Raw genomic sequence first — 23,683 nt, 5'->3', positions numbered from 1 at the left:
CTCACTTCCCCCCCAAATTCCGACCATGGAAAGTTAAAGTGCGGCTTATATTAGCAAAACTTATGGTATGCAGCCAGGAGTGTGGGGCAAAAAGTGCCAGGAGCGTGGCAAACGGAAACAGAATACAGCATCACATCCGCTCCCGTGATTCCAACAATCTTTGCTGGAATGTGTAAACACAGTCTTCTGACTGCTGTGATTGCACAGTGAGAGGAATATAAACCCAACAAGTCCCCTGTCCTCTCCCCCAAGGCCTGGAAGGGAAAGAGTGAGGAAGGGGAAAGGTCGACAGCAACGCAGCGCGGCTCCCCCCACCCCCAGTATGGAGTCAGGAGCAGCGAGGAATGCATCGGCTTATATTTGGGATATTTTTCTTTTTTCTCTCCCCCCCCTCCAATTTTAAAGGTGTGGCTTATATTTGGGCCAATACGGTATTTCTCTCAGGTGGATCCATGGGTAGTTGTGCAACTGTACTCAAAAACTCTCTATGAAGACGGGAGTCATTGAAAGCACTGCTGCTGTTCAAGTATTTTACTGCTGGATCATATAAAATATACCAAATATTTAGCATGGCAGTATTCTAGTTTAGCATATTCTACTGCAATAGAAACCAACATTAGTTAGCAACAATTCTTCAGCTTCTTTTGGATTTCTTTCCCTCTTCCTTCAGGCCAAAAGATGCATGCTCATTTTCAAGGTGTCCACACACATATTTAGGGTGCAGAAGGAAATAGCAGAGAAGTATCTCTCACCAGATATTCAGTTCACATTCTGGAGAGCAGAAATTGTCTTGTGAAGAATTCCACTATATAGATCAATACATAATTAAAGAGTACTCATTTCTGGGCATTGGGGGGAAGCTACACTTAAAATAAAAAGTACTGTCTGTCATAAGAGATCCTATACTTTCATTGAATAAAATAATCTAAATGTAATTATATCCCTCATTTAATACTTGAAATTTGGCTATATACAACAATGCTGAGATGGAATGCTTCAATACTGCATATTCGTTATTTAGAAAACCCTGTATTCCATCAAGAATTTCACATATGCTTATCTCCCGCCATGGCATTACATCTTTAATCATTGTTTTTCCTTTGCCAAAGTCAAAGATTTAATGAGAAGTGACCAGAAATAAGTTTCCCAACCCTCCTAATTTGGCTGAAATCCACATTATGCATGACAGCACTGAAGATCCCTGGCAGGCACCTGTCAGAAACCAACATACCATGTCTTAAGAGCTGCACTCAGCTATCCAAGACGACACTTTTCAAAATGTACATGAAAAATGTGATTCAACTAGCCAGACACCACTGTAATGCCACCCACCGCCATGAACATACAGAGATTTCACTCCAATATAGATTGCTCCTCCATTACAGGCCATCATTTGCATTCGTTTTTGGTCCACTGGTTTTTTATTTGTCTCTCTCTACCACAGCATCTATCTAATTAAAGGGGATTTTGTTACAAGAGTCGTTAAGCTAATAATGCATTAAGTGTCTTAATAATAAAGCATTATGTGATATTAGAGTAAAATGCCGCTTCCTTCTACTTTCATCTTTCTGGATGTTGGCATTTTATTCCATCCAGTAACTATATATTTTATTTAGAGAACAATTCCTTGAAATTAAAGTGTGAAGATTTAAGGAGGGTAGGCTTCATTAACTCAAAGGAAGTAAATACGGACCTTTAGGGTTCTTTCCCAGAATCCACTCTACTTTCCAGCTCCCGGAATAAAATCTCACTATCAATACTTCTAATGAGATTTGCAGTGTTTAGTTAATTAATCCATTTGATTAAAAGTCATTTCAGCAGAGTTAAAATTTCTCCTTACAATTTTTTTTTTAAAAAATCAAACTACTATTTCTAACACTAAAAATATTCACAGAAAATGTGGTTGGCAGGTACTTTCATGGAAGAGGCTCTCCTGCTGGCTTCAGGTTTAAAGTGGCCCCTGAAAAGTACACATCACCGAATTCCTTCCTAAGGTTTGCCAGAAGGATAGCCTGGAACATGGCAAAGAGCGTTTTTTTCTTCAACTTTAAACTGCAAAGAATAGCAGTGGAAAGGAGTGGCAATGCAGCTCTTTGGCACCTGACATTTTCTTGTTCCTGCATGCACTGGATGTTGTCATCTATGCCACTTGGGGTGACAGGATAAGATTCCAGATGCCACAATCATATGTCAGCTGCCCCTGAAAGCCCTCTTCCCCCCCATCTGCAATGCCCTGGACTGAGTTGGCATTTGGACACTGTAGGAAGAAAATGGTAGCTTCCAGGTGAACTGTGGTCACTGGGGGATCAGAGGGTGGGCAACATCATCCGCATGGCAGAACCTAACAAGGCACTGGTGCTCCAGTACCTGCCTAACAATATAGAATATGGATACCAGGTCTGAAATTAACCATATTTGTGTTTTTGCATAATTTATCCTGCTTTTCTAATCAAGGGGAGGGGCAAGGAGTTGCCAACCACAGAGGTCTTACTTTTCAAGTATCTGAAATGGTTTATTCAGAGTTAACCACGTATTGCCCTACATGTAGTTTCTTTGCACCCAAATGAGCTAGAACAGGGGTCCCCAGACTTACCCGCCTTTGGGGCGGTGCCCGCCGCGCCGATCGCGCTGCGGGACGGAGGGTGAGGGAGTGCGCGCCAGTGCGCATGCGCACACCCATTTACTGGCGCGTTGGCGCGCTTCCAGGCCGGAAAAATTGCCGAAAATTGTTTGTGCGCATGCGTATGGCCTCCCCCGACCTGGAAGTGCACCGGAAATGACCTCTTCTGTGTCGGGAGAGGCCCATACGCATGCGCAGAAACGATTTTCAGCTATTTTTTCCGATCTGGAAGTGCGCCGCCGCGCCGCGCGCTGCAAGAGCGGGCGGCGGCAGCGGGCGGCGGGGGTCATCGCGGGCCGGATTGTGAGGCCAATTGGGCCGCAGTCTGGGGACCCCTGAGCTAGAATTTTGCCTCCTTCACTCTCCCATAGACAAGGACAAGATTCTCAAGATGCTGAAACATTTTAACTGTCCTTGCCTAAATGTGTGGGAAATGCCTAACTTGGACTTTTTAGAATTTAGACTACGATATGGAAACATGGCTAACACCAGGCCTCGCCTGCATTTCCTGAAGCCTCATGGGATTTTCTGGAACCGAACAAAGGGTAACTGAGAACAGACACTAATCGGCATGCTTCCAATAGCTAAGTATTACATGCACAAACAAGTAAGCTTTATTTACAATATTCCTACATAAAATTGCAGGCTGAGAGACTGTATGTTCTGTTTACATAGACATGAATGCCTACTTAAGAAGAGAAAAACACAACATTTTTTTCCCATGGAAACAAAAATGCTGGGTCTGCTTTATATCTATATACCATGAATAGGAGCATTGGTTGTTCACAATTAGCTATATATTTTATGCCCACCATGGATTACCATGAACTGTGTGTTTCAGTAAACTGGCTTGCAGCTGTCTCCATGCATCCCCCTTTTCTGCAAAAGCAGTTTTTGTGTTGTGAGAGTAGAACTACTCTTGATGGCTAATCTACAGATGTCCTCTTTCCCCTATTCTTCTGTTTTTCATATAGGTCATTGAAGTCAGAGAGAATTTCTGGGTCAATCCATTACAATCTACCTTCTTCTATAACTATCTCTACCCTTAAAATGGTCCTTGCTACTTTCTCATGCTTCCTTGTTTTGCTCCTATAATGCAGTTTCTCCAGCTCACAACCTTGCCAATGCACTCGCATTTTCTCCCCAGGAAGTCTCCTATTCATTAATTTGACTTGATCACAAATAGGCATATGGACGGCAATAGATAAGCACAAAAGACCCACATGTTGTTCTGTTTGCTATTTACATTTTGTTCCATACTACTTCATTCATACTCATGGAAATTTATATACGGGCCTCAAAGAAGATAGCAACTCAAACTGGGTAAGATAGAGACACAAACAGTTTCAAATCATGCCGCCATTACAGCAGACTGGCATTCATACATATTTATTTCAGGAGTGGATGTTTATTTTCGAACTAAGCATTCATAAATCTCTTTACGAGAGGAAACAAGATTTTTCAGGACAAAGTGACTGTACATTGTCCCCATTTGTAAGTATGGGACATAAATAAAGGCTTAATAAGGGGAAATATATGGAGTCCGTCTGTATATAAAAAGCAAGAGCAAAAATGGAGAAAGCTTGTGTAGAAATTACTCATCAGTTGGAGGAACACAGGTAGAGAGAATTTATAAATGGAAACAGGCAAAGAGAAAGAAGATGGGTGTTTTGAACATGAATAGGTAAATAAAGGTAAAGGTAAACAACCCCCCGATGGTTGAGTCCAGTCAAAGGCGACTATGGGGTGCAACACTCATCTCGCTTCAGGCTGAGGGAGCTGGCGTTTGTCCACAGACAGCTTTTCGGGTCATGTGGCCAGCATGACTAAACCACTTCTGGTGCAATGGAACACTGTGACAGAAGCCAGAGTGCATGGAAACACTGTTTACCTTCCTGCCACAGCGGTACCTATTTATCTACTTGCACTGGCATGCTTTCAAACAGCTAGGTTGTCAGAAGCTGGGACAGAGCCACAGGAGCTCACCCCATCGTGGGGATTCAAACTGCCAACCTTCCGATCTGCAAGCCCAAATGGCTCAGTGGTTTAGACCAGTGCTCCTCAACTTTGGGCCTCCAGATGTTTTGAGACAACAATTCCCATCATCCCTGACCACTGGTCCTGCTAGCTAGGGATCATGGGAGTTCTAGGCCAAAAACATCTGCAGGCCCAAGGTTGAGGACCACTGGTTTAGACCACAGCACCACTCAACCATTTCACTCAACAATGGCATTTAAAATTAAGTAACAAAGCGTTGATAAAATAGCCTATTAAAAAACCCAACCATTGAATTGTATTATTTTTACTAATGAAACCAGAACAAGAGATTTTATAGGTGTTTCCTAATTTTCTATGAAAAAAAAGTTTCTTAAATGAAACTGTTCCCCACATGACTTTAATGCATAATGAAAGGTAAATATGAACATTCAAGTTCCTAACAAGGGACTTAACAGAATAAACCCAACCTCTGAATATCAAGACTAACAAACAGGGCTTGGTTCCTTGCAAGCACAAATGGGATTATTTTGTGTATAGCCTTACTGTCTTAAATCCTGGCATAAGAATAACCCTGTTGGATAAGATCAAAGGTCCACCTAGTCCAGGATCTAGTCCTGATTCCAACAGTAATAGGAGAGATGCCTCTGGGGAACCCACATTTGAAGGTAAAAATGTTTGGCCTCAACCTCCAGCTGGTGGTATTAGGAGCAACACCACCATTGACCTCACATTTGAAGGCTATTGCTTGATTATATGAACAGCTTTGTCAGTCCAATGGTCAGGGTGAGAGAGCACAACCAGAAGTAGTGAAAAGGAGGGAATAAAAAATGATCTGTCCCTGGCTTTTATGATGTCTTCTCCAAACTTTTGAAGAAATTGTTAGGGCACTGCATTTTAACTTGTTCATTTTTTTTTTTAAAAAAGGTCTTATAATAAGAATTTACAGTGACCTCTGTGAATTCTTATACTACTACACCTGTCTATGCTGCCTAATATTTTGTGGGAGATGATATTGATTTATAACTGTTTCTCTTGATCTTCTGAGTAACACACATGCCAGTACCCTGGAAGGGCAAGATAAATAAAGACACACCCAACAAGACAATGAAAGGTAGGCATGTTTAAACTGGCAGCACCTCCCATGAAAGATCAATGTCTTTAAAAATTCCCACTGCAGTATATCACCATAAGGACAGGTATTATTTGACATTTCTGTATTTTATAAAACATGGGTAGGCAAACTAAGGCCCAGGGGCCGGATCCAGCCCAATCGCCTTCTAAATCCGGCCAGCGGACAGTCTGGGAATCAGCGTGTTTTTACAGGAGTAGAATGTGTGCTTTTATTTAAAATGCATCTCTGGGTTATTTGTGGGGTATAGGAATCCGTTCATCCCCACCCGTAACATAGTCCGGCTCCCCACAAGGTCTGAGGGACAGTGGACTGGCCCCCTGCTGAAAAGGTTTGCTGACACCCCTGTTATAAAAGTAGGAATTCTCAACCAAACTGGTTAACTATGCTGCGATTCACCATTGCAGATAGTTAAAAACTGTTGCATACTGCACTCCTATGTGAGAGGGTTTTTTTTAATGGTTTATTCCATGGCTATGCAACAACAAGCAAAAATCAAAACAGAATAATCAGCCAGCCAGAATTCAGAACCTGGTTGCCTTCAACAGTGAAGCAAATGCAGCTGTACATTTCCCTTCACATATTACTGAATATGTGTTTCCATAGCTGAGGCTGTGTCACAAGTTCAAGGATGTCACCTTAAATTGACAGCCTTTGTTCAAAATGACAAGGAATCTCATTCCCTTCCCAGGATGCTTTCAGATTTCCATGTGCTCACCCTGAACTGTAATCTATACCTTCATGCAATAATGACCAGCCCACATGCTTCAAAATAAAACAAAGCATGAAGTGAGAAGCCCCCTAATTATCTGGTGTCACTTCTACCAGTCGCTTTATTCATCCTTAGATTAATTTAAATCAATCATGTCACGGATCACAGACCAAACTGAGGGCAGAATTATAGTTCTTTATATTCCCCTGGCAAAAATTATTTATTTATTAACAAAATTATATACTGCTTGACTGTAAAAGCAAAACAAACAAAATGCCCTCTTAAGTGGGTTGCAAAAATATATAAAAACATCAGAATTGATTTAAAAAAAACTAATTAAAAACAGGCATTTAAACATTCAAAATATGATTGAAATCAGCAGTAGTTAAAAAGAAATAAAACACGTGTAAATTCTGTTTGTTTGGGTAGGCTTGACTAAATGAAAATGTTTTAAGCAGGTGCTGATAAGAGTACAGCGAAGGCCCCTGCCTGATGTCAATCAGCAGGGAGTTCCAAACATAGCTGCCAAGTTATCCCTTATTTTAAGGGATTTTCCCTTATGCTGAATAGGCTTCCTCGCGAGAAAAGGGAAAACTTGGCAGCTATGGTTCCAAAGTGCAGGTGCTGCCAGACTAAAACATTGAATTTTTTACCAGTGCAGAGTGAGTATTATGCAACATCTTCCATAATGCCAGTTCTGCAGATCAAAGTGGTCAAGTGGGCATATATGGATTAAGATGACCCCACAAGTAAACTGGTTCCAAGCTGTTAAGGGTTTGATGGGCTAATATTAACAACTTGAACTTGGCCTGATAGCTCAAATTGGCAACATCTGAAGAGAGATGTTATATATTGGCAGGGTCTCCCTCCTGACCGCAACTGTGCGGCAGCATTATTATTATTAATTGGATTTATATACCACCCTATACCTGGAATCTCTGGGTGGTTCACAGAAAAGATCAACATAAAAACCACAATATATAGAATCAAAATAAAAACAACAACCCAGTAACACCCCAAATGCATTCTGCACCAACTGCAGTTTCTGGATCAAATGCAATGGAGCCCCACAGAGAATGCACTAATTACATGTAGCAATCCACATGTAATGAAAACATTTCTCTTTTGCTGAGTTTATACAATGGTATCAGCATATTCATCCATTAATCACGACTAAACTAAACCAAATGATGCTTTCTGCTATATTTCAAGGAGTGATCAAACCTGCAGGTACTTCCAATAATCTAACTTCTTTATTTAGCTGAAAACATCGCCATTTAACTGATCTTCACAACTTGAGCCACATCCTTTATTTCTGAAGGCACGTCAGAATTCACACCTATTGCTTCCTTTTTCCCCTACCTACTAAATCACTTCAAGTTTGCCACTTAGATATGCTGTACTACTTTATTTTTGCAACTTGCTGATCTCTAACATGTTGCTGTTTCAACATTTTTGCAATTTTACAAGCCAAAGAAAGCACCTACAAAGGACCGCTCGGGACTTCATGGAAAGCATGGCCTCCATGGGGCTGTCCTTGAAAAAGTTTGGCCCAACTCATAGCCGCAGACATGGCTTAGAACTTGTGTTCACCTCTACTGACGTGGGTGATCTGACACTAGGTAAAAGTGAAACAAAAGAAGTGCCATGGTCAGATCACTTCCTGGTGCAACTGGACTTCTCCTTGACCTTTCCTCTCTGCTGGGAGGTGGGACTGATTTGGATGGTCTGCCTCTGCCACTTAATGGATCCAAATGGTTTCCAGAGAGTGGTAGGGGATGTTTTATCCCATGTTGATGGCCTTTCAGCTGATTCCCTGGTAGCCCGCTGGAATGTGGAGTTAACCAGGGCTATCAACTGTCTGGCTCTGAAGCGTCCTCTCCAATTGCATGAAGCCCGGGCAGCCCCATGGTTTTCCCTGGAGCTTTGGGCAAAGAAACAATCGCTGAGATGGCTAGAGCATCAGTGGCAGAAAACTCATTCTGAATTTGACCAGACACGGGTTAAGAGCTCAATGTCGAGCCTACTAAGTGGCGATAGCGGTGGAGAAGAGGACTTTTTTCACATCCCCTAAATTGCATCTGCAGAAAATAGCAGCAGGAGACTCTTTCAGATGGTTCACAATTTAACAGAACCACCTTTGCCATCGGGGCCTCGTAAAGACCCCAAGATCTCCTGCAATGATTTTGCAAAGTTTTTTTTGCAGATAAAGTCACTCAGATTCGGAAAGAGGTAGACTCCACTGTGGGAGCAGGGCCGGGGCGGGAGAGTGCTAAAGTGCTGTCTAGTCAAGCTGCATGGAATTAATCCAATGTGGACAGGCTGCTTGGACGAGTGAAACCGATCACCTGTCTCCTTGATCCTTGCCCATCCTGGCTAATAAAAGCATGCTGTGAAGCGCTGGGCAATGGGCTCTGTGGGGTGGTGAATGCTTCCCTCTGTGAGGGAGCCTTCTTAGCCTCACTGAAAGAGGTGGTTATTAAACTGCTTCTTAAAAAAAAAAAACATCTTTAGAGCCGGCCAATATGGCCAACTGTTGTCCAATCTCAAATCTTCCATTCATTTTACTTCAAATACTTTGGCCCTTGATGTAAAGTGAAACAAAGCAAAGAGTGGCTTAACAATGTAGATCTGTTCAATACTGCCAAAATAAAATGGATAAATACAATTGTATAATCCCACTACAGGTTTCAGAATAAGAAAGTAGCCAAAAGTAACAATTACATGCCTGCCTGAGCTGGTGGAGGTGGTCTTGGAGGTGGTGTGGAGAACCCCAAGGCTATAGTTTTGGGGGATTTCAACATACATGCTGAGGCAGCCTTATTTGGAACAGCTCAAAATTTCACCGCTGCCATGACAACCATGGGTCTGTCTCAGATTATATCTGGTAAAATGCATGTGGCAGGACACACTTTAGACCTGCTTTTCTGTACTAGTGTTTGGTGGGGAAGCTGACAAAGACTGCTGTCATGGATATATTACCCTCTAATCAGGCTTGGGCTATATGCTGCAGGGTATGGGACCATGTAAACATCCACCATTGGAGATGTATGGAGCCAGATAGCTTCCTAATGTCCCTGGGGGAATTTTCCACAGATCTGCCCAGTGGTCCTGCCAGAAATTGGGAGATTACTCATGCTACCAATATGGTCACATTGACATGCCTGTCAGCAAGTCACTGAGTCATGTTGGCTCCTTGGTATTTCAAGGAGCTGAGGGCAATGAAATGGCAGAGTCAACAGCCGGAGGACTTGAGAAGAATATGGCCGGACCCATTTTTATGTTTATCATTTTTATGTTGGGAACTCCCCTGAGATGTACTTGATGAAGGGTGGTATAACAACAACAACAACAACAACAACAACAACAACAACAACAACAACAACAACAACAACAATTCTGTGGCAGTGATGACAGTCTGCCCAATGCCAATCAAAAGACCTTTTTAAATTGGTAAGGGGTCTGGGTCCAGGAGGTGGGCCCATTGAGCCTGGAAAGACCAGTTGTGACAAATTTGCACTTCATTTAAGGAGGACACCTAGGAATTGGAAGGTCATGTAATGGGGAGGGGAGCTAAAAGGAAAAGTAGCTAAAGTTTGGCAGTAAGGAAAAGGTCTGGAGGGAAGAAAGTGAATGGAGCAGTGTGTATCTGCATGTAAGAAAGTAGCTTAGGCTTCATTTGCCTCACTTTCCCCTAATCACATTTCAGAGGCGGTTAGCTAGTTCAAACAGAAAGCAAACTACTGTGGCACCTCTGGTTACAAACTTCTGGAGGTCCGGAAGGTCCGTTCTTAACCTGAAACGGTTCTTAACCTGAGGTACCACTTTAGCTAATGGGGCCTCCTGCTGCCGCCGCCACACGATTTCTGTTCTCATCCTGAGGTAAAGTTCTTAACCCGAGGTACTACTTCTGGGTTAGCGGAGTCTGTAACCCAAAGTGTTTGTAACCCGAGGTGTTTGTAACCTAAGGTACCACTGAACATGTGTATAGTATCTTGCAGAACTACCCCACAGAAAGAGAGATGACTTACTTTGCCCGTTTGGCCATCTCATTGCCATCCCAACGTGGACTGTAGGGGTAGTTTTTCTGGGCCTGTGAATAGAGCTCCCCACTGTTAGTGAAGTGATAGACAGACTGAAACGTTAACGTTGGCTGGTCCCGTGGAAAATAGAGTGGGAGGTCAACTGCAAAGAAAGAAAAAGACGATGGGTTAAGGGATTTTGTTCTTTCTTGCGTTCATCTTCCACATTTGACACACAGATTAAGAAACTTCTAAGCTTATCAGTGTAACATCCACAGCAAAACTTTAACGTTATGACAACGTAAAGCTTCCTTTCACTCAACAAACTCAAATTGTTTTATAAGCTCTAGATCGGGGCCACAAATACTCTCCTTCCCTGGAGGCTTTTAAGCAGAGGCTGGATGGCCACCTGCCTTGTATGATCTAGTTGAGATTCCTGCATTGCCTAGGGTTGGACTAGATAACCCTTGTGATCCCTTCCAACTCTGTAATTCTATTATTCTATTCTTTGCTGTTTGCGCTTTGTATTTAAATTCCATTTCCTTTATGTGTTTGGTTGTTATTTTAAATTACTTTTCCCTCAAGCATCAGGTTTCTTTTAAAAGCAAAATTTCTTTGTGCAAGTGGTATAAAGCAGTGAGAGAGGATAATAAAACTTCAGTGAAGAAAGTTAACAGTATCTGTTGTGTTAGTTTCACTTGTCTTTTGACTGAAGAATCCTAAGTTTCCCATTATCTAGATTTTTAAAACCTCTGACTTACTGAGAAAGGCACTAATAGCAGTTTTCCTCTTATTAAGTAAGTCAAAAAGCTTTGTTTTAAGAGCAAAGTATATAGCACTGAAGTCATGTTTAAAAGCATAATAGAGACATGACTGTCAATTCAGAAAAGCTTTCATTTGCGGTGATTAGTCTTTCCAGTGATTGCTGAATCCCCCACCCACCCCAACCACAGGACTGTTTCAGAGAAAAAGGGAAGAAAAGGCTTCTTCCAGTTAACTAACCCCCCCCCCCAGGTTCTATTATGTCCAGTTATTGAATCAATGTGCATAATCAAGTTGACCCCCATGCCTTCTCAGCTTTCTTGCCCATAGTACATTTGTTCTTCTATAATTCCTCCTTAACGTGCAGCTTCTCCTGACCCCAAATCTCTTGTGAACAATTTCACTTCTTAGTCCCAGCTGATCTCCAATTTCTTACCGGTACAGAGCTTTCCCCTCGCTACCTGTATTCATGACCACCCCTCTAAAGATGAGAGCTCGCCCCACATCAAATATAAAAGATCAATATAACTAGATACAAAATTGAAAAGTTTAACACAAGCAGTGGCCTTGGAATGTATTTATTTATACATACAGGCATGTATTTATTTCATTAGATTTGTATCCTGCCTTCCTTCTAAAGAGTTTGAGGTAGAATAAATGTTTTGTCCCCCCAACCTGTATCCTCACAACCAGCCATAGGCCAAGATGTAGACACAGGCCAAAGTAACATAGTGAGAAGCATGGCTGAGCAGGGATCTGAACTGTGTCTGTCCCAGTTCTAATTCAACATTCTAGTTACTGCTCCACACTGACTCTCATACCACCAAATCTGAAACAGCCTACATTTCATCAATGGGAAGTCCAACAAGAGGAGGAGAGGGAAAGGAAAAGCAAGGGGGACAGGGCAAGATATGCACAGACACTCTTTATTATTTCTTTAAAATAATTAGCCTTTGTCCTAGGGCAGAAAGACATAAATTCAAAAGAAAAGGTAGCAATAAAATCAAAAATAGGAAACTAAACAGAACATTCCAGTTATAAATTAAACCAGCAGAGAGAACAAGAACTCAGATAGCCAATGCACCTCTCCCATCCCCAGAAGCCTGGGCTGATGAGATGACAGCAGCAGTTGGAATAACATGGGGATTTTTACCAGCTGAGGTTACCAGCCAAAGGCTTAACAGGTTGGAAAACGAGTGAGGTCCCAACTAAACTGATGGAATATGCACAGCTTGCGGACCTATCATATAGAATAAGAGAACAAGAAGAATATATGTTTAAAGAAGATTGGAAAATGTTTATTGAAGTTGTGTACATTTGAAAACGTTGGCAGCATTAAGACAAATTCATCAGTGTAAATAAGCTTTGATGGATGTAATAATGGAACAATGAATGGTTTAGTTTATGTAAAACATCCAGGGATTTATGTTTTGCAAAATGAACCACGGAAAGAGAAGAAGGGAAGTCATTGATATTTTAAGGTTGTTTAAATGAATATTCTAAAACATAAAATTTAATAAAAATTATAGAAAAAAGGCTTAACAGGAGAAGTCTGATGAGGGATTTTGAACAAATATTGGGAGTTAAAACTATGTAGTCCTAGGAGGGGATTCAGGGCGCAAGAAAGGAAGAAACACTTAAAAAAGCAGGACACTTGAGCAGCAGAGCCAATACAGGTGAAACACGGAAAATTAGAATATCGTCGAAAAGTGCATTTATTTCAGTAATGCAACTTATTATTATTAATTTGTCTTTTAATTTTTACAAATGCTTTCTTTTGGAAATTCCACAGTAATAAAACAAATAGTTACAATAATACAAAAATAAACATCGCTATTACATTTCATTATTTACATTCCATTTATAATTGACCCGCTTAATGACAAATAATTACAATTACAACAAATAAAGGCTTGACATATCTTGCTTTGCATGTCATGCATCTATCTTATATATTGGTTTCACCTTTTTAGTGGCATTACTGAAATAAATGCACTTTTCGACGATATTCAAATTTTCCAAGTTTCACCTGTATGTGTCTGAGGAACGAAAGTCATGGGATGGAGGACAGGGGACAGCGACAAGTCTGTGGAGGGCTTTAGCGGTATGAGTAAGGAGTTTATATACCAGATGGTGGGACGGAGCTGGGAATGCAGTGTAGAAAACTGAGGAGGGGGATCATTTGGCCTGAATGAGGCGAATGACTTTGGCACATCTCAGTTCTCTCACCTCTATCCATAATTCTCCTTCCAAAATAAGGTTGAATTAGACAAGGCAGGAGATAACCAGAGCACAAACCTTGAGTTTCAGCCAAGAGGAGAAAGAGATATTTTGCTATATAGAAGTGACAAGGTTTTGCAACAGAAAAGGGAGAGCAAAGATAAACCCAAGGCTTCTATGCAGAATTACTGGCGATCATAGATTACACCAAGGAACAACTCTAATAAAGATAGAAAATGCTGACACCAACATATGCAAACATTTCAGACAGCTTACTACACGCCCAAAGACTGCCGGAATTTGGCTTGAGAATTTGAACTTTGCAAAACCATGCTTAAGTTTTTTTTTCATGTTTTCTAGATAAAAAGTATGTTAGCATTCATGTCAATTGCGGCAAATACTATCTCCAAACAAGTTGACTCACAGATACCTTGGTACTATGTCTGTAGACAATAGATGCATGAGTCATGTCTGTAAATTCCTGGAAGTGCCAACAGACCCCTTGCTTAGTCATCTTTTAAAGGCATGATGAGTTCATGAGCTCTGTAAGTCATAATAAAGGGCTCTAGCTGTATACCATCTCTCTCCCCCCCCCCGTTACATTCTGTATAGCACAAATTAAAAGTCTAAAAATAACTTCATACATATGAGTCACTTCATCTAACACGTTTACTCAACTTGTGTTGTTAAACAGTGATATCTAGTCAGGAAGGTATAATTCTGTCGCCATGCTAAAAATAAAAAGGAAAAATGTGTCAGTGGAAGACATGAGATTTATTTGACCCCAAGAATATGAATGCTTTTTGAGGAATCTTTCCACGAAGTCTATTACAAGCCACAAAGCTTCACAATAATTAATTTTAAGGAACCTCCAGCCCATGGATCTAATTAGGCCCGCCAGGCCTCTCCATTTAAGCTAGCTGGGCCCAAAGGGGTTTCTGAAGTACCAATCAGCAGATTGTCATGGCTTCTGAAGCCAGCATGCAATTCTTCTGAAGTCCTAATGATCAGTTGATTTGTAGAGCTAAAGAAGTGCTGCACACTTGGCTTCTGAAGCACCGAAGATCAGCTGACTGAAAATAATGCAATGAACTGAAGTTCCACTGATGAGATGGTTGTTGGTGCTGCAAAGTGCTGTCCATCTCTCAAATTTGGCCCATGGGTGGTGTATGTGTGTTTGTGTGTGTGTGTGTGTGTGTGTGATATAAGAAGCAACCTGCTGGTCAGATTCAGTTCCCTTTGCACAGCTTCCAGTGTTCCCTGATGTCAAATATGAGGTGCAGAGGGGCCGATGTGTCATCAAATGCTTTGTTTGCTGGCACTACTGGAACTGTGCGACTGAAGTGCTGAACAGTTGACTGGTACCTAAGGCAGGCTCTGCAGAAAAACCCATTCTTTGTCCACACAGCTTGATGTCAAACTGCATGGGCAAAGGAAAACAGCTCATTTGATGTTATGATGAAATCAGGCAACTGACAAGTGGCCCACTGGCATTGGGGGACATGCCCACCAGTTCAAAATGGCAACAACTCTTGCTGCTGCATTCCCCCCCCTTTTTATAAGAGTGTGGTACAAAAATTAAAATTCTTGCCAGCAAAATTGAACAAAAGCAACTAGACTCAAATCCAATACCTTTTGTCTTACAGAGAGGACCACAGGGTCAAAAGATGAGTATTTCAAATTTCTCACTCTGGTATATTGCTGCTTCTTAAATTAATTAGCTATGGAATAAGGGTGATGATTTTTTTTTATGGCCCACCCTGCAGGCGAACTTTCACAGATGGGTGACACAACCTACCTGTCAATCAAATGATGCCATTATTGACACCACATGATTAACAGGTGGGTTGCCTCAAGCATGTGTCAAAATCCTATATTCAGGGCTCCCAAGTGTCTGACACCCAAATAGCTGTTAGGTGCTTGGAAACTGTAGCATAAGGGGCATTGCTGGCCCTGTGCTCTGCACTGGGCTAGCAAAGCATTTCTTGCTCCCATCTCCATCAGCTGATGGAGTGGGGGAGAAGCTGGCATTTTGAAAGCATCTGCTGTGAGACCAAAAAGTCCCTCTCTCAGCCAATACCTGCAAAAAATTGAGACTGCTTCCTTTGACTAGGTGGGACCGGTTTGGCTATGCATAGCCAACTGAGCATGGTATGCATGCAGCCAGCACACCAAGGAACCCCCCTCTCCCCATGTCACAAGTGATGCCAGCTGATTGACATGTGAGCAGGAGTTGGTCTTGCATGCCAAATTGGACACCCTACCATAGGCCATAGGCTGGAGTTTTCACACTCCTGCTACAGAAGTATTGTGAAAACCTTACTCCAGTAGGGATGACTGATCTGTGGCAAAAAAGTTGTGTGTTACAAATACAGGCAGTGGCTTATTGGTTCAAGCCAAAAGCCAGCATAGTGCTTCATTCTATTTCCAACACCAAACAGCAAGATTCCTATGGCAAGCTCACAAGAAGAGAATGACAGAAATAGAGCTCTGTGTTTGCATATCCAAAGATTTGATACTCGGGGGCATGCTACTTTTGAACATGCAAGTTCCATTTAGCCGTTATGTTTAAAAGCTGCCAAGATGTTAGGCTGTGATTCTTTGGTCACGTACAACTTCTATTGCACATAAACAATATTTGAGAAATTTGATCTTTATGAATCACAACATGAACTGAGCTGACCTTCATCTTGCCAACTAATATGCAGATCAAAATGTACATGCTGAAATGGGGCAGAACGGGATTATGAAAATTATTACTACTTATTAAATTTGCATGCCATCCTTCACCCAAAGATCACAAGGTGGTTCGCAAATGAAAATGAAAGGGAAATGGACCAGAAAGTTCATGTGAAATCCATGCAAGGTAGCTGTGATTACTAGGTACTACTGGGCAAGTTCCATAACTAAGTGAGAGACAAGAGATTGCTGACCCCCAGGCATTGCCCCTTTCTAATGCTGGCCTTGCAAAGCTTCGGAGAAGCGGCATTACCCCTCTCTGCTGCTGGTCTGGCAGTTCACCCCCCCCCCATCAAGCCTGACCCAGGGGCGGAAGCAGGGGGCTCTGGTGGCACTCATCCACCCAGCGGTGTCTCCCACCCCAGTGCGCGCATGCACCTCTGGAGGTAATCGCAGATGCTAAGCCCCTGAACACAGCCACCATGACTGATAGCCATGAATTTGTTTAATTCTCTTTTAAAGCCATCCAAGTTGATGGCCACCACTGCTTTCTATGGGAGCAACTTAACTCTCTTTTAAGGAGTTTCAATGACTGTTGGCAGCAAGCAAGACTCCACCCTAGGTTTTACTCCATTATAATTTATCACGTTGGTAAGAATGTGCGACATAGCTATGCATTTAAGACAATGACTATTTTGAAGCCCGCAAGACCTTGTTAGGTTTCCCACAATATTCTGCCGACAAACAACAGCTTCCTGGCACTTCATCTAGTTATCTGTTCCTAGTTATTCATTGATCTACTTTGAATTATTCCTTTAGGGTTCAGAATTTTAGGAGCTTGCTTAGTACGTTATGAATCAGGCGGGACACCAAGAAAGTCAGTCAATGAGGCATAAACTGATGCAGATGGCTCTAAGGAATGCTCCATATTGACATTGCTTTGCTTGAAGCTAACGTAGAACTGCATGACAGAAGAAGCAGTGTGCATGTTACACAAAGAAGACAGAAACAACAAAAAAATGTTTGCATTGGAAACTCTGTGGTATGTTGCAAGCAAGCAAACAAAACCAAAAGAAAGGAAGCAGAGAAATATAGGGGTCCAGTGTGTTAATAATTGTCTAACTGTAGGTGACCCAGCAATGCATTGCTTTCTATTACAATAGCTCTATTCATGTTTTCAACCTCCTTCTATACACTGGGCTTGTCTCCCATGTTTATAAATCCTAAGAGAAAGATAAAGTACCTTCATTAAAGGTAAACATATAGTAAGAACATAAAAAAATACAGTTTGGCTTTATCTTTCTACTAAACCTATATTTGACTAAGACCCTCCCAGTAGATTAGTTACCTATTAATTCATAAATAAATTGCTGCATGGCAAACAAACACCCTTGACAGTTCAACATATAGCAAATGAGTTCAATTCACTTTTGTGCTATGGAAAGAGGTTGGTGGCTCAGTTCTACAAGTGATTACTTGGAATGAAGTTTTACTGAGTTCAGTAGGACTTGCTCATCACAAAGTATACTTAGAAAGGTACCCTTAAGAATGCCTAATGGAGTACAGCTATCATAAAAGTACATTCAAGTATATTATAACATTTATCCCATGTTTTGAAGAAACATACTGTTGGCTAGATCTGTGCTGGGTCCAGAAGTTAAAAGGCCTGGAATCTTAATTATCACTATCTACTGAACCATATATATGTTTTGAAGAACACAACAAGGCCAGGTACTGTTATACTTCCTCTGATGTGCAGAAGCGTTTGTATTTAAATATCATACTTTTAATTCTGACTTTTAAACGTTTAATTACTATGACACCAGATGCTATGGAATGTGACTTCAGAAAGATGGGGCACACAAAAAGACACTTGATAATCTCTGCTCTACAAAGGAACATAGGAAGTTGACTTGCACCAAGTCGGACCATTGGTCTATAAGGCTCATTACTGTCTGCAGTGACTGGCAGGGGAAACTGGCAAAGTTTCCCAGCCCCACCTGGAAATGCCAGCGATTAAACCAGGGATCTTCTGCATACAAAGCAGATGCTCTGCCACTGAGCTATGGCCTGCACATTCTGCCCTATTGCATAGGGCTAAATAACAGAAGAAAGAATAATAGTCAAGAATTCCCTTACAAAAAAATTAAGTACAGGTAGGTAGCCGTGTTGGTCTGACGCAGTCACAATAAGAAGAAGATCTGAAGAAGTGTGCATGCACACGAAAGCTGATACCTACGACAAACTTAGTTGGTCTCTAAGGTGCTACTGGAAGGATTTTTTATTTTTTTAAAAAATTAAGTGTATTCATTAATCACATCCATACCATGAGCACCTGTTCAGCAGCCACTACTAACAACACTCTAGATTTTTTTAAAAAAAATCAAAGCTCTCTCTTTAATTGGGAAAGAAGTCAACATTTCTCAAGAATCAATATGCAATAGCCCAATGCCAAGTGCTGGATCCTGGTTCTGTTTGAAACACAGCAGGCCATGGTTGGGAGCAGAGGCTGGGTGATCTGTGGATCATCATTGTGGCTTTCACGGTGCAAGGTAAGTGAGCCTCTGGCAGGAGATGTTGCCACGGACCCCCAGGTGTGTTCCATGGACCCCCAGGGGTCCCCAGACCCCTAATTGGGAACCACAGATCTATGCCCTGGGAAGTTGCCTGAAAAAGGAGTTAACCTTTTTTATGGCCTCTGAAGTGCCATTTTTTGGCTTAGTATTATTTACTTTGAAAACTTCAACTGACTCAAGTAACACCTGGAACAGCATTTTATAGTTGGCAAAGCTCCTACAACCCTTCTGTATCCCTTAGTTACTTACTTTCCATGAAAAGCTATAAGAAAAAATGGACTAGTACAATTTAATATACTTGAAGAGGTGAATCAAGGACAGGATCAGCAAGAATCAATATTTCTCAATAAACTGTCCTCTCTTCATCCATATATAGCAGCCTTCTGGAGTCTGCAGCACTATAAACTCATATTTAACTTTTAAAGGAAAGAAGAGAATCAGGAACAACATTCCATTAAGGCTAACTGGGGAATATAGGTCAGCCAAATATAATTACCTGGATTGGAATTTGGCCAGTACTTTAGGGCTCACATGTTATTGACAGAAGAAACATGCTAATATTTTTAAATGCACACTGACCAAGAAGAAGCTGAATCTAGTGTATTTAAATATAATTAACAGCTGTCTGTTGTGTTTTACCTGCTCCTGTATTTCCTATTCTAATTAAGGTTTCAACCATTTCTCTACCTCATTTTTCTGTATGCAGAATAAAAAGGTAGCAAAGGAAACTCATTTAGCATCTAGACGTTAAGAATTATGATCTATTGCTCGGTAAACACATAACCCCCCCCCCAACAAAAACAAAACAAAACATAGAATCATAAAATTGGAAGATACCCCAAGGACCATCTAGTCCAACTCCCTGTGATGCAGGAATCTCATTTAAAACATCCATGACAGATGGTCACCCAACCTCTGCTGAAAAACCTCCAAGGAAGAAGAGTCCACACCCTCCTGAGGGAGACAAGTGTCACTGTCATAAAGGTCTTATGGTCAGAAAGTTCTTTCTGGTGTTAAGTTTGGATCTCCTTTCTTTCAGGTCCTACCCGCCAGAGAAGGAGAAAACAAGCCTGATCCCTCTTCCATGTGACAGCCCTTAAGATATTTGAACATGACTATCATATCTCTTCTCAGTCTCCTCTTTTCCAGGCAAAACATTCCTCATAAGGCTTGGTTTCCAGACCCTTGATCATCTTGGTTGCCCTCCTCTGCACATGTTCCAGCTGATCAGCATCCATTTTTAAATTGTGGCACCCAGAACTGGACACATACGATGTCAAATACAAAAGTCCAACTATGCCGATCAATTTGGACTTTTGTATTAAATATCCCGATCAATTTAGAGTTTTAGGACAAGTGAATGCTGATACATACCCAGTGGGCACATGCGCACTGGAAATTCATCATGACAAAACCCTCACTCCAAACTGATCACCAGTTGATAGCACTGAACTGGATCCCCAGATTGACCTTTCTTTGCAAGAAGCTGCAATGGTAGGAAAACACTCTATTGAGATATGGGCACGCTTGAGCTCCAGGTAGGCAGGGGCCCTGCCTTTCCGCATGGAGGCAGACCAGTCCAGGCAGAGAACATGGAGTATAATTCCGTTCCCTCCAAGCCTGACCAATCTGCTGCTCACTCTCTTGTTTTTGTAGAGTTTGGACACATCAGATTTGCAGGCAGCTGGCAGAAACTCTAGGCATTCACTGCCTAAAGTAATCCCCCTGCCATGAGCAGCAGCCACCCCCAGGAACTATCTGTACTATATTTGCCTTGATATATGCTGTTCCTCACGAGGACAGATAAAAAGTAATTTTTGCAGATTGCTGGGAGAGGGAGGAAAAGCAACCCATTCAGCCCAAGCTGACCCTGAATTAGGATAAACAAGCAGCAGTGCAAACTCACTTTTTTTAAGAATACATATTAAATTGTCAGGAGGCTCCCCCCCCCAAACAGATAAGATAGGGACCAGAGGTTATACAGCCACTGCCATTTTTGCTTTGTGGGGAAGATCAGATCTACCCCTTTAGTGCTGAGCTCCACTCTACCCCACTGCATGGACTCTCAGAAAAGGTTCCAGGTTGTAGGTTGGGGTTTGAGATGGGTCCCACCTCATCAAGTGCTGATCCAGTACACTGCATGTTGTCAGTGCAGAGCTTCTCCGTGCTTTGTTTAATCATTTACCATAACCTTAACAGTATTAAATTTAATACTGCTTCAGAGATGTTTCTGGAAGCAGCTTTCAGTGTGACTCAAAAGCTAGCTTGCTTCCCACATTTTATATATGTCTTACATACAAACAATCATTTTATTTGCATGTCGCCTTTCCATAGTTAAAACCATGCTCAAGGCGACTTACAACATGAAAAAATGACATTACAGCCATCACAAAAGCAGCCATAAACCATAATCAAACACATCAAAAGGACACAACCAACCAAATAATTTCCACGTATATCCATAAAATCTAAAAATAAAGATGCAGAAAGCTAATATCAACAACAGCAAAAAATAAATAAATCCCTAAACAATACACCAAATGCAAGAGCCTCTTCAGCCACCTCAGCTTTTGTAGCTGGAGTCAGTCAGGGCCCCTCCCTCGCAGACCAGGTGGAAAATGCCTGCAAGGCAGGGAGCAGGTCTTCCAGGACTGACAGCCGAGCTGGTTTAAGCAGTATTTGAATAAATTTAAAGCATTTCTTCACTTATTTTGAGATGGCTAATGCAGAGATGGCTAAATCCTGTGGTGCTCTGAATATTCAAACCCCACTGAACACGGTGGAACTTACTTCTGAGTAAATATGGCACAGGAATATCAGCAAGCAAGCGAGAAAAAACTTGCTCTCAAATGTAGCCACAGTAGAAAATTCTTTACTACTACACAGCAGTCTCAGTAACTAGCCTGAACAAGACACCCGAGAGTGCACTAAAAGGAACAATCCACTTTATCCTCTAATAAGGACCTTGGAAGTTTACTGAGTAAGAGATACAGGCCTAGTTTTAATGGCTTCTACTTTATCTTCCTTTGAGTTCTCAAGGCCTTTCTCCTAGTTCCCAGTTCTTAGCTTTGTTTCTGCTGCCTGAGTTGCTATAGCAACCCCTCCCAACAGTGATTACACTGGCACAAATACGTATTTCACCACAGAGTATTAATTATGCCAACACGAGCCATTTAGAAACCCACATTGAAGCCCAAAAGGACATGCAGCACCAGTTATGAAAGTTTGTGGGTTTTTTAAAAATCTTTTCACAGAACACAGTGTCTCTTGGTGATGAAACAGGACTGTTCTATTGTTGGTGAAACTACAACTTTGGGATGGTAGCTGAGTACTGAGAAGCCTGCTAAGGAACAAGGAGGATGGAGGCTTCTTGCCTTCAAATCCAGCTGTGGAAGACTGCTATAGTTTGGCTGCAGAGCTGGCAATAAGTAATTTAAAATTTACCGCAGAACCCCATTATATTAGGACAGTCTGTAGACGGCCAGACTCAAATGACAAAACAGAGATAGACACTTAATAGTTCCAAGACTTCCTTCCTTCCTTCCTTCCTTCCTTCCTTCCTTCCTTCCTTCCTTCCTTCCTTCCTTCCTTCCTATGGTCTGTAGTTTTGTTGTATGTCACCTCAGAACATTTTAAAGTAAAATTAAACGCAAGGAAGCGAGAAAAGGAAGGCTACTGGAACATTTTAGGCAGTTACTGGCATTGCGGGCTTAAGGCACTGGGTGCCTAAAGCAGTCCAAAGATGTCTCAGTTGGGGAAAGAGTGAGATAGGGAAGACAAATGTCTCAGACAACACATTGCTGCTTAAACTGCAGTGAGTACACATTGTTTGGATTTTGGAGGTCAAGAACGGAGGAGGCAATGACGATGAAAAAACAGCACTACAGCAGAAGCCATAGAGCCATTTACTGCTTTCTGCTGCTTTGCCATTTGAGCCTGACAGTCTTCCCCCTATGTCTTTTGCAACAGTTATGTAGTTCAGAAGGCTCCTTTCATAAATAAAGAAAATCAGAATATGATTCACTATACTATCATACTGCACCAACTTATTTCTTTTACAACACAAAAGCCAACCAAGTATTTGGGACAACATTTTGAGTGATAGGCTGCTAACTGCTTCCGCTAGCACAAGAATTTCTGCTTGTTCAATGGAACTTTCCCTATCTTTCTCTCCTTACAGCCTCCCCAACTGTGCTCCGGAGGGTTGGGGAAACTGCCAAAAGAGATTTTAGGGGGTGCGCCAAAAGTCTGTGCAGTAGTGGAAGCAGATCATTAGAAATCCCCATCAGTATTTGATAGCACTTTCTCCTCACCTCTCATAGCATTTACTAATTATGATTTCCCAGGATTTCAACACTTGAGCAAAGTTTATAAGGAAGACACTGGAATCGAACACTGGACTCGAACACTGGACCAGTCATGCAAGAAGGTCCCAGGTTCACCACAGGCATCTCCAGGTAAGATTGGCTCCTGCCTGAAGCCCTGGAAAGCCTCTGTCAGTCAGTGTAGATCAGGAGTCGGCAAGGTTTACCTCACCTGGGCCGCTTCACTCCAGTGGAGATCCCTCCGTGGGCTGGATTGCATGCCCGATTGCCCGTGTGAGCGCCCGCATCTGAGATTTCCCACGTCTGTGCAGACGTGATTTTCGGCACTGCGGAAGCGAGTCCCCACGCTGCGCTGGTTTAGTGCTGCATGTGGGGACTTGCCAAGCGGGTGGCTTGGTTATGGGGCGGCTCGTGGGCTGGTTAAAAAACCCCGGGGGCCGCTTGTGGCCCATGGGCCTCAGGTTGCCTTCCCCTAGTGTAGATAATGCTAAGCTACATAGACCTATATAGTCTAAGTCAGAATAAGTCAGATTTCTAGGTTCCTATGTGTGTTCCTGTGTTGCTAAGACTCTTTTCTCTGGGGGCAACTCCAGTCTGGATGCAAACTTACTCTTCTTCCAAGTAATTGACCTACCAAATG

The 23,683-nt window shown here is 42.0% G+C and overlaps 1 protein-coding gene across 1 annotated transcript in view; it reads right to left on the bottom strand.

Moving 5' to 3' along the window:
• The window catches only part of BABAM2 (BRISC and BRCA1 A complex member 2), a 132,229-nt gene that overhangs the window by 15,871 nt on the left and 92,675 nt on the right, over positions 1–23,683 (bottom strand). The window contains exon 11 of the mRNA XM_035111504.2: positions 10,491–10,644. Coding sequence (XP_034967395.1) covers positions 10,491–10,644 — 154 coding nt within the window. The remainder of the gene's footprint in view (positions 1–10,490; positions 10,645–23,683) is intronic.

The sequence above is a fragment of the Zootoca vivipara genome, chromosome 3 (assembly GCF_963506605.1).
Source record: "Zootoca vivipara chromosome 3, rZooViv1.1, whole genome shotgun sequence".
NCBI lineage: Eukaryota > Metazoa > Chordata > Lepidosauria > Squamata > Lacertidae > Zootoca > Zootoca vivipara.
The sequence above is the reverse complement of the archived record's forward strand: the minus strand, read 5'-3'. Positions and strand labels throughout refer to the sequence as shown.